At 44.6% G+C, this 11,591-nt stretch overlaps 2 protein-coding genes across 3 annotated transcripts in view; both read right to left on the bottom strand.

Moving 5' to 3' along the window:
• Nucleotides 1-1,635, bottom strand: part of LOC138633295 (nucleotide sugar transporter SLC35D2-like) — a 5,625-nt gene extending 3,990 nt beyond the window's left edge. Inside the window, exons 1-7 of one of the 2 annotated variants that reach the window (XM_069719451.1) lie at nt 1,573-1,607; nt 977-1,010; nt 776-862; nt 587-654; nt 415-486; nt 260-328; nt 69-171 (exon numbers count right to left, since the gene is read on the bottom strand). In XM_069719451.1, the coding sequence (XP_069575552.1) occupies nt 69-171; nt 260-328; nt 415-486; nt 587-654; nt 776-862 (399 nt within the window). In that variant the 5' untranslated portion in view covers nt 977-1,010; nt 1,573-1,607. Of the gene's footprint in view, nt 1-68; nt 172-259; nt 329-414; nt 487-586; nt 655-775; nt 1,011-1,572 lie in introns of both variants that reach the window. The other variant, XM_069719449.1, reaches the window with a different exon arrangement.
• A 963-nt stretch (nt 1,636-2,598) lies between these two features.
• On the bottom strand, nt 2,599-10,596 carry LOC138633292 (SERPINE1 mRNA-binding protein 1-like). The gene is made up of 9 exons (XM_069719445.1): nt 10,197-10,596; nt 9,262-9,442; nt 8,825-8,971; nt 8,357-8,428; nt 7,438-7,512; nt 7,019-7,196; nt 6,399-6,464; nt 5,961-6,149; nt 2,599-4,407 (listed from the first exon to the last, which is right to left on the bottom strand). The coding sequence occupies exons 1-9, from the start codon at nt 10,450-10,452 to the stop codon at nt 4,348-4,350; spliced, it is 1,224 nt and encodes a 407-aa protein (XP_069575546.1). The 5' UTR covers nt 10,453-10,596; the 3' UTR covers nt 2,599-4,347.
• Between the last annotated feature and the right edge of the window lie 995 nt (nt 10,597-11,591).

Raw genomic sequence — 11,591 nt, 5'->3', positions numbered from 1 at the left:
GCAGAAGATTACGTTCTTTGCGTGTCCGTGTCCAGCGAGTCCCCACAGCGATCCGCTGCTCCGCTCACCCTGGAGTCAAGTTTCTGCTTCACGTACGCCCCGTTGGCTGCCGTCAGGACGTTATTCAGCATTATGAATACGTATCCTTCAAGGTCAAAGGCCAAGTCAGCGCTAAGAAAACAAACAAACACAATCAAAGAAGGAGATGTACATACTTCAGCCTGAACTCAAGTGTCCGCGTGCGTGCGTCCGTCCTCACCTGGCAGCAACTAGAGCACCAGAGATCATAGTGAACACCGTCATCTTAATGGATACCGAGAAGGTCTTCCTGTGAGGAGAGGAAACCGGCTTGCAGGGATTCAAATCAATCGTTTCGCGTGCGGTTGTTGCGGTGCGACTGTGCAGAGGACTCACTTCAGCAGGAGACCCTCGAACACCATGGTGAGAAAAATACTGAACCTCCTCAGGACTGTAAACATCGGCAAACTGAGAGAGGAGGAAGACAATCCGTTACGTTTGGCGATTCATATCGAGGAAACCGTTTCAATGTGATTCAATAAAAAAATAAAAAAATAAAAGCTCTCACTTGAGTCTCTGTGTCCCAAACAGTCCCGATATCTGATTCCCGACATACAACAGAGGCAGCGGGAACATCTGGAAAGACACACACACACACGAGATGTTCACATCTCACTGTAGTTTTTAATCTTTAATATAAAAACTGCTTCACAATCTGTGTGATTTCAGTTGCAACCATCCAGTCGTCAGTCCTCACCTTGCGTGGAATTGACAAATCTACATCTGGAAAGGATATGACGCCCAACATCTTCCCGGTCCTCAGTACTACAATCGTAGCCAGCATCTGCATTTTTTTTTATTTTATTTTTTTAATTGAAGCACGGGGGACACAGTGCATCAGGCTCTTTTAATCATTAAACAGGAAGCGGGTTGAGGTTCAACTTAAAGAGACGCTTACTTGGCCGATTCCAACACATGTCGACGATGGAAATCTGTAAAACATGTCCACAAATGACTCAACGGTTGACATTTCATTAAAGCACACGAGGAAGAGGAGTTGACACTTTAAAAAAAAAAAAAAAAAAATGTAGACAAAAGAAACATCTAACAATGAAATCATCTGTATTTCGGCACGTGAACTCGATGCAAAAACAAACAAAAAAAAACCAGAGATGGAAAGTGATTTAGTACAGTCACAAAATGACTGCACGATGTTGAAGTACAAGTACCCATACAACAATGTAAAAAGTAGAAGTCCACAAGTATCATCAGCGAAATATAGATTAGTACTTATATTCTTATTTTATATACAATATATATGTTTTTGATGATTAGATGCAAAACTGTGCAACTTTTTCTGATGGCAGTCACACTGTGAACAAACAGCATTATCTACACATTTAAACAAGTAGGATTTTAGTCGAAACCTCGTGAAAGTACTCGGCTAAATAAAGGACACGTGTGTACATTGTGTGAATCGGAAGTTTTAATTTGTGATATAAAAGTGACGTGGCGACCGACCGACGCGCCTAACTCGCACTTTGCACCTTTTACCTGTAGCCGGTGAGGACGCTTTTGTTGACTACGACGATGAGGAAGGAGCTGACTCCGTAAAACCCCGCCGCCAGCAGCTTCGCCAACACCGCCTCGGCCTCTGCGGACGTCTCTCCCCCGGCGGACCAGTTTCTGTGGCCGCAGGACTCAAGTCGACGTTTACGGGGCGCCGCCATCATTTGTTATTGTGACGAGAGTTCAGAGGAAATGCCTGCGACGAGTCAAGCTGCGCATGCGCACAACAATGGCCTGTCGGTCAAAGACGGAAATAGAAAGAAGTGAACCATCTCGATAAATTCTTAATTCACAGAAATATTTTAGTAGCGTCTAATTCTACATAAAAAAAAATAAAAAAAGCAGGTATATCTCCATATAACTACCTGATAACACTTTTAAAGGCCCCTAACACCTGTGCTAAGTTGTACTTTACAATTCAAATGTTTGTTGGGAGAGGCACTTCCAGGTTGTTATACTGTTAAGTTTTCAATTTTTCAAAAGGCCCCAACACTGTACAAACATTTAACATTTCAAAAGAGAGTTTGCTCTAAAAACTCACTAATAAACTAACTTTAAAAAAAAAAAAAAAAAGACTTGAAACTGTGGTGGCACCAAACAAGTGTCATTACATAGTTGTGCAACCAGCTCAAAGCAATGCATTACAAACCACCTCTACGACCCACCTTCAATGCCCTTTACAAAAGCTACAGGGAGACCTAACTTCATGTTATATATTGGAGGTTGTAGTTTGTGGTACAGTTAACTTCGTAAGAAGCTAAATTATATTTAAAAGCGAGGATAGACTAAGCTCTCAAAACAGCTTTCAGGAAAAATGCAGTCCAATTTTTAAAAGGTACCTCAAACTACAGTTATCAAATCCTCAATGCATGACCTCGATGCAGAGCAGGGTTTGTTGCATTAGTTCTGCGCATTTCGGGAGTTAATATCACTCTGAAGTCTACGGGATGAAGTGGGACTGATGTAATCAAACACAGACGCGTTACGCTTCCGGCAATAAAGAGTCAGCAGCAGATTTGTATACACCTTTAAAATCACAGCATTGATCTGAGACAACCCAACAGCCATGGACAGAATACATGTAACACCTCTAAAGCAATTTATTAGAACAGGGATGTTTGCAGAGAGAGTTTCATCGTCATGTGGCTCAGTCCTACAAGAAAACTGCTCCAGCCGTCTGTATCAGTGCATCACCAGCAAGTCTTTGCAGAGCACAACATGTAAAGCTTTTAAAATTCACTCCATCATGTCTTCAGTGTAACATTCCTCCCTCCCCTCCCCTCCCCTACCCCACCCTGTACCCAAAGTGAAATATACCCACTTTATTAAAAGGAAAATGCTCACTGGGAACGCTGACACAGGTGGCTGAAAGCACCATTAGCTTACATTACATTCTGTAGCTCGTGATTGTTCCACGATGACAGCGGACATTTCTTTCAGACAAAAATTATGCACTGGCGCTCCTGCACTGATAAAATAATGAAAGAAATACAAACAGCAAAAGTGGTCTAAAGAAAGGGAATGAAAAACAATCTTCAGAGGACTGGTGCTGATAAAAACCAAGCGTTTTGAGATCTGAAAGATAGTACAGATACTCGAAGAGAAAGATATGTCCATGGTCTATCTATTATCCTCACCTACGATTCAACAATCACTTCTCAAAAGACAGTATGAACTACTTCATGTGAGAACTTGCGGCCTACTGTTTGAGAGTGGCAGAGGAATACTTAAAAATCGAAGTAACTAGCTGTCAAATTCACACATTCAATCTCCCACTCCGCACGCACACACACACACACACACACACACACACACACACACACACGTATCCTTAACAAAAAAATACAATATTTGCTTAGTGGTCCTGAAGTTACAAGTAATACAGTCTGTAAGAGGACCAGCCTAAAGATACATTGGGCCCTGGGACACCCTGAAAACACAGGTAGCACATCTGGATCAGGGGGTACAAAGCATTACTAACCACTGGTCCACCAAGGAAAAAAAAAAAAAAAAAAAAAAAGGCAAGCTATGAAAATAAAAAAAGAAAACTTTCACTGCACGACAAGCAGAAAAAATACCAAGCTTATGAAGTCACTTTGCCTGGTTACCCATCTGGATTTTGAGCCTCGCAAAGGGATGGGTAGTCAGAATCCAAGTAATTACACTTTAAAATGTATGTTAAGCCATACTTCAGACATCTAGCACACGTTTCCTATGTAGTGTAGTGCTACCACATCAGTGTGTATTACTGGGGGGGGGGGGAAACCTCCAGTAGAAAGTCTTTTCTAAAGATGACCTCATAATACTGAGCTGAAGTCACGAGAAAAAAAAAAAAAAAGCACAAAAGCTTTGAGGAGTGGGGGAAGAGATACACACACTTCAACTTAATTGCAGAAATGCATAAATTCAAGCAGCACAAAAAAATATCAATGAAGTATGCATAATCTCTGAAAAAAAAAAAAAAAAAAAAAGTATGAAAACATCCCTGCTTTCATGTTCCTAAATACAAAACTTCAGTGTAACAAGAGGTCCTTTTTCCACCTTTTTTTTTTTTTTGTCTTTTGTTCTCCTTTAAAACAGGTAAAATTTGAGTCCTCTGGTGGTGTGTGGAATGGGGATGACAGTCTTTTTTTTTGTCGTTATTTTTTTTTTTTCCTCTCTGTTTTCTTATATACTTGAAGATGTGGTAAGCATGCAAGCCTCGTAGAGGAGGGGCCCCCGGAAGGGCTGATGGGTGGGCTGGTGGTGGAAAAGGAGCCTTTAGGCCAGGGCTGGGAAGGCCTCAGGATCATCCACGTTGGGGACTGACGCGCCACTAACCTGGTGGGAGCAAACACACGAGAACCAGCGCAAGGTTAAAAAAAAGACTTGTATTTATTAAAGCTGCTGTAATCAGTAGTTCTGCATTAACAAGTAATCAAGTTACAGCTTCTTACAGCCCGACTGATATGTACAGTATATATGGTGTCCAATTGATGAAAATTAAGAGTCAACTCTAGTGTTTTGTTGTTCAACAATTGATGAAAAAAAAAAAAAAAAGATTTGTCTCTTCCTCTTGTTTTTGCATTGTGGTTCCGGAAAGTCTCTTGTCAAGAAGGCTCCGAAAAGTTTCCTTTGTTTTCTGTCTTATTTGCGAATGATTCCTTTTTGTTTGACTTTCCTCATCTAATTGACGACTCCCCTGTGTCCTTACCTTGTGACCTACAACCAACTCAGTATCACCATACGAAAGCAGATACGAAGGGAATGGGAGTGACTGTCAACTGTTTGTCAACTGTATAAAAGCTGCCCTGCCGGAGAGAAAGACGAGGACTGCGGAGGGTAGAGCCCGGCTGGGGCGAGGACTGTTGGGGAGGACTGCTGGGGGGGAACACTGCTGCACACCTCTCTTTGAGGGTGCATGTAGTTGCTCCTTCTTGCGAGAATAAAATGTCCCATGTGTTTGATTTTGAACCAAGCCTCTGAGTAATTTTTCCAGCATAATTAATTCAAAAGACTGAATCTTAGGATCTAAGTGCATAGTTTATGTTGATTTGTTTGTCTTTTATCTCATTTGTTTATGGGTTTAATCCATAGTGCAACAATATATTTATTTAAGTAATGTACATCACAAATACACATTTCGGTGTGTTTGTCAAAGCGACCAGACACCTCTCGGCCGTGTGTAATATTTAGTGTCTTTCAGCTCATTGTGTTGGTTTTATCACCCAACCCCCATCACTCTTCTCGCTCCCATAGCGGTTTTCAGTCAAAAGATTTTGACCCACTCTCTACATTAGATGAATGAAAACAAAGTTGACAGAAAGTTGGCAGTTAGCTGTATGTATTTTTTCATACTAGTGCTGAGACGGTACCCAGGTTTGTGGCCATAATACTAGTTTCTTCTGTACCTTTAGATTAATACGCTTTGCACGTCCGTCCAGACAGCCCCCCTTCTCCAGCTCTGGTTTTCTACACATAAGGAGCCATGTAACAACTTTGTCTACATTAAACAGTCTGAAATTGGCATGTAGCCGATTCAAATGTAGTTGAAACGCAATTTACCACGAAAGGGTTGTCATGTTAATTGTTAATAAAAAAATTTAAAAAAATCACTGTTCTTTGCATTTTTGAAAAGAAACATGTAATTGATGCTTCCCTGACAGCTCAATACTCTAATCAAAACACCATCACTGACATGAGGTCAGTCGGTGAGGTTTGCATGGTGGATCATGTGGTCACTGGTCTGTTATTTCAGGGCCTCAGTGGTTCCACAGCAGTTTTTTTTCCCCAAGTCAGTGGTTTTACAGGCTGCTCAGAGTCAGGGGGGCTAAATCTTTTGTGAGGGACACTGAACCTTTGTTGGCGGCGGCGACAACGGCTTTTGTCGTTACCTTTTCGGACCGTCCTCCCCCGCGTGCCGTCCTGGTGGCTCCCCCGCCGCGGCCCCCTCTGCCTCCACGTGCGCCCCCACGCCCGCGGCCGGGGCGGCCCAGGTCTCCAAAGTTGATCTCCAGCTGGGACGTGATGTCGTTGGCTGGTTTGCGGAAATGGTGATCGGCAGACTCGTCAGCAGTGCCCGGCTGAAGACAACAGAGGATGAAGAGTAGGTTGACGATGAACTGTTCTTCGACCAGATCTTAAGTATCATAATAAAGTCTTCCTTCTGTCCGCAGTGCTCGGCACAGCGTCCTTAGATTCATAAAAATCTTATTATTCTCAATGTTGCTCAGTGTTGGAACGCCTTGAACAGATGGTTTCATACAGATTGTTAACACTGAATCTTTTTGTGGACTGTGTGCATCAAAGTCCAGTGTGAGAAATGCAGGCACCTTTGGGTAGAGAGTTGGTGATTCTGCTTCCGGCTCTGGGGGGTCAATCAAAGCACCGACAGGCCTCTGGAAATTAAACACAAGGAACATCAGCAGGAGGTTATTTTTAGATGCGGAAGTTACCTCGGCAAAAACCCAACGCTAATTTTACACAGGGATGACAACAAAGCGAGTCTGTGATCATTTTCTATTTAAACACACATTTTAAGGGAAATGAAAGACAACAAAGGCTCCATGCTGTTAGTTTTTAACGCAACTCTTTCATTTTAAAAAGACGAGAGGATTCAGAACTTCGTCTACATCAGCTGTGACCAGCTGATTTAAGATTATCAGTCTGCTAGTTCATAGTTCCTGTTGTCTTGGCACTGAGTTCTGTGCCTCAAAAAACTGAAATAATAACAAATGTGTTAATTGTGTAAAACCTTTACCTGACATCAAAACCATTTTTGTGATTGGTCCGAGAAGTATGTGATGTTTCTTTGATGGCGTTTAAATATCTGAGCATAAGGTGGTGTCGACAGCAGTGATGGTTAAAATGGAGACAGAACATCTGAGCTGCCGGCAGTGGAGAAATATATATATATATATATATATTTTTTTTTTTACATCATCACACTTACATCTTCACTCTTGGACTTGTGCAGCACGTATCCCTTCTTCCACTGGCTGTCGGCGCCCTCGTTGGGCTTGCGGATGTTGAACTCCACCTTGGTGCGCTCCTTGTCCTGCATGGCCTTCCACTCGTCCAGGGTCATCTCTTTGGGGCCTTCGTTCTTCACCTCTTCGACCTCGTTCTCTCTGGAACGCCGGCACACAACAATGTAGGAACTTGACAAACTCAAACTGCCAATCCTCTTACCTCCATACATGCTCTCTAATCCTGTGGCCAAAGGGTCAGTGAGTGGTCACTTCATCCCATTTGCGCTACAGCTTTGTGACGGAAACGTGCATGCCGCTATAATACCGTTTGTGACACTGACTAACTGTCCAAATCCAGAGTAAAAGACTGCAGTACATCAGACAGTAAATGGATTCTCACTTGTTCTCAGAGCCGGCGGGAGCGTTTTCCTCTCCCTCTGGGGTCGTCTCAGGGGCGGGGGTCTGTTCAGCCTCACTGGGAACAAACACACACAGACACCTTTAACTGCCTGCAGCAAAAACACGATCACAAACGCACTCTATAGTTTGTGCTGGAACCGTTTAAACTCATGTTACTACACATTTCACGAGAAGAATCTAAAGTTAAAAGTGAGTTTTCGAACGCCACACCTGCGGCGTCCTGTGACACAAACCGTCACGACTGGTGATGTTTGTTTATAATAACAATAATAGATCCGCATTCGGACAGCACACGGTCAGTTAGAGCTGTAGTCCAGGTCTTTTACATATAAACGCCCATTACAGTCAAGCCCTGGCTTAATGAGTTCACACAATGCTGATTAAACCAGATAGAGCTATCTGTATTTTACAGTATACACCATATATACAGTGTATTTCACAGTACATACGGTGTCTGGAGAGACAACTGTGTGCTGACTGTGTGATGAATGCATACTGAGCAATGCTCTATGGGCACAGCACCAGAAACTCACTGAGCTGGCTAACTTCGCGGTTTAGACCTGCGCTACCTTGTATGGGAATAAAATCTTTAAAATTGTGTGTCTCTTCTAAATATCATATCGTGTCAATGTACTGAAAGGATCAAATTCTGATGGTGAAACGAGTCATTTTGCGGCGGTTGCGACGCCTTCCAAAACAAACAAACAAACAAACAAACAACGTATCCATCATTTTGCAGCCGCAACAGTAGCGACGGAGAACGTCTGCACGTGTCCGCAGGGTTTTTGTAATTACTCTCATCGACAGAAGGGGAAGACAAAAGGTCTGCACAGCAGCTTCAAATCACATCAGATGTGCATCGTTATCCAAGCGATGTGTCTGTTTGTGAGAAAACTCACCTCACTTCCTCCTTCACATTTCCCCAGTTGTGCGAGCCGCTGCCGCTGCGCTTCTCCTCACTCTTCTGATTGCTGGAGAAAAAAAACAACAGAACGGGGGAAACATTCTCATCGGTGATGTACGTGGTCTAAAAATGCTCTCAGCTCCCAATGAAGGGTATTTCTAACATCATCAACAACCCATGGCTTCGCGCGTGTGGTCAAAACTGTAATCCGACACGGAAAAGAGAATGAAGGAGCTTCTACTCGCGAAAGATGATATTTGGTTCGGACTTTGACTAAATGTAAAACATCTGCGGAGACTTTTTAGGTCAGGCAGATTTACGCGGGGGCTGTTAACCACGCCGCGGTATTCAGGCACCCGTGAGCAGTCGCAGAGGTGGAGAAGGAAAAGACGTGAATCGGTGAGTGATCTCTCTGCATATGGACTCGGCGGGCCGCTGAGGTCTCAGTTCAGGACTGACTCACGATTTGTCACTGCCGCTGTGTCTGTCGAAGTCTCGTTTCCCACGCGAGTCGAAGCCGTCTCCTCGGCCCATGCCCATGCCCCGTCCTCTTCCACCACGTCCACCCCGGCCGCCACCACGCCCTCTCGGGGGCCTGTCTCCAGAAGGCCTGATGGACACGGACACACAATACAATTTTTTTTTTTTTTTTTAAAGAAACTGTGAAACCCTGATCTCCCCAGAGGTCATCAGTACTTGATGATTTTACCAGCTTCTAAAACCAGTCATTTACCAACGACTGTGACGCTGAGCTTTAATGAGCTGAGATTATATCATTAGCTGCAAACACTTCCTCCCTGCATGCGCCCCCACACACCGATCCTGTGATCACACTAGCCGGCCGTGGGCCCTTCATTTTGTGTTTAAATACCCTCGTCGTCGTTCACCGTCACCACTCACTTGTCTGCGGAGAACTCTCCGCCTCCGTCAGGCTTGTCCTCAGCGGGCTTCTCAAAGCGGCGCTCCCGAGGAGGTCTCCGGTCCGGCCTCTTGTCTCCGGGTCGCCCCTCACCCAGAGCGCCCTGGTGCTGGGACCCAGACTGGCCCTGCTGGTCCGGTCTTCTGCCCACCCGCCGGATACCTGGCGAGTCACAGGAGGGGAGGGGGGGTCAAAACAATACTCATGTCCAGCAGTGCCAACACTTTCAGTTTGGTGCCATGTGCGTGTAGGAACATGCAAACTTTTGCTTTGAAGGGTAATCCACTGCACTGAAACTGTTGACGTCTCTGCGCATCACCTCAGTTCCACTTCACACAAATTAAAAAATGTTGTTTTTTTAGGACCACTCAGCTTACAGAGTATCCATCCAGGAGATGTGTAAAGGAGCACTCCCGTCTCGTTTTCCCGGATCACAGGTGAACATCTTCGCGCCGCCTCCACCTGCTAGCAGAGCTGCGCAGCCGGTGCATGAGCATCCTCACCCGGCAGACAGTAACCCAACACTGCACCTTCCTCTCGGATGCTGCTGGAAACCATTTCTGCGACACAGACTCGGCAGTTTGCACGGGACCGTGCAGGTGGTTTCATCCGAGCGCGCAGGTGGACCCCCCCCCCCCCCTCCACCCCCCCACCCCCCACCCCCCACGTCTGCTGCAGGCGTGCGGGTTGCCTTCAGTCTTGCCAGGCATCATTAGTCTGTCCTCTAATAACAACAGGACAGGGTCCATGTTGACCTCACGCTGTGTCGCTCAGACCAGCAGCAGCTAAAGTGGCTAACAGAAGCCGCACATGACAGTTTCTACGAAAAGCAGAAAATAAAACGCGCAGTGCACAAAAAAAAAAAACAACCCCCCCAAAAAAACCCGGAGAGCAGCAGCTGTTTTTTTTTTTTTACCTTCTTTCTTCAGGGGTACTGGCGCCTGGGACTCCTCCTTTTTGTCCAGCAGCGGGTTTTTCCTGTCCTTCTGTGACTCCTTCTTCGGCTGCTTGGCGGCTTGAGCCGCGGTCTTGGTGGAGCCAGCGGCGGCCCCCTCCTTCTTCTTGTTTTCGGCGGCTTTCAGGATCTCGAACGGGTCCGACTCGTCGTCCAATAACTGGTCGAACCGGTTGGTTACGACGCAGCCGAAGCCTTCTTGCAGATGTCCGGGCATGATGGCGCCCCTTCAACGGGATTCACCTCCGATTCTACGAGGCTTGATGCGACCGATTCGCTGGATGCTGCCACAAGATGGCTGGGAGAGCTGCCCCTTCTCTTCCGGTGCGAGCACCACCATCCGGGACACCGTGCCGCGCGCACCAATCTGAACACGCGGTGGCGACGATGTTATTATTTACATTATGTAACGATGCGCTTTCGTGTCCTCCTTCAATAATCCGGGTTTTAATTTCGGAGAGGACGTTGCATGCAAGAGAAGCTGCCAGTTTTTATCAAATTAAACTGCAGAGAAACAAAAACTCTTTTATGATATAATAACTAAACAGCTGTGTTTAAAAAAAAGGTCAAAGAGAGGATAGTTAAATAAATAGTCCATGGTTTACCTAAATAAATACAGACATATCTAGAATTAAGCGAAATAAGTGAATTTTCTCAGATTAAATACCCAGCATGTATTTTAAACTACACAGATATAACTGTTGCTATTAAAAACTCAGTGGCAATTTCTGTGCAGCTGAGAGTTTATGCTGATGCTGCAGGCAACAATGTACAACTGTATTTCACAGTTGCTGCTTACATGAAATCATGAATATATCGATTAGTCTTAGACAAAATAAATGAATCTTTAGATAACAATTAATAATTACATGCATTACATGAAATCTACCCTGGTGTGTATTTTCCCATCTTGATTTCTATAATTGAACAAGAATAGATGTTTAATTATTCGTGATTGTCCAGGAACCAATCAGACAACAGAGGAGGCAGAGAGACAGATCAGATAAGCGGCTGTGGATGTCTGTTAGGATCAAATCAATAAACAATTTAGGAAGCAAAACGCATCTGATATCAATCTGAAGCAGATTAATTTCAAATGTAAAACCACGATAGTAAAACCGGGCTGGACATAAGAACTCTCGGTAGAAGGATGTGTAGTCTTTCATACATCCCTCATGCAAAAATCATCTGACACCCGATTTATTTATTCATACTGTTTGACCCATAACAAGCCCCAGTCGCTGTTTCGTTTATTTAAACAAGACCAGCCATCCATGATTTATGATTTGTTGTGAAACGATCCGCAGATCACAGACAGATGGTGGCAGCGCTGGTGGTTAGTCAAGAAACCAGATC

Source organism: Brachyistius frenatus, unplaced genomic scaffold, assembly GCF_029030835.1.
Source record: "Brachyistius frenatus isolate BFR_SWC_R1_liver_20210118 unplaced genomic scaffold, ASM2903083v1 Contig_215, whole genome shotgun sequence".
Classification (NCBI taxonomy): Eukaryota; Metazoa; Chordata; class Actinopteri; family Embiotocidae; genus Brachyistius; species Brachyistius frenatus.
Note: the sequence above shows the minus strand (reverse complement) of the source record. Positions and strands in the feature narration are given on the sequence as shown.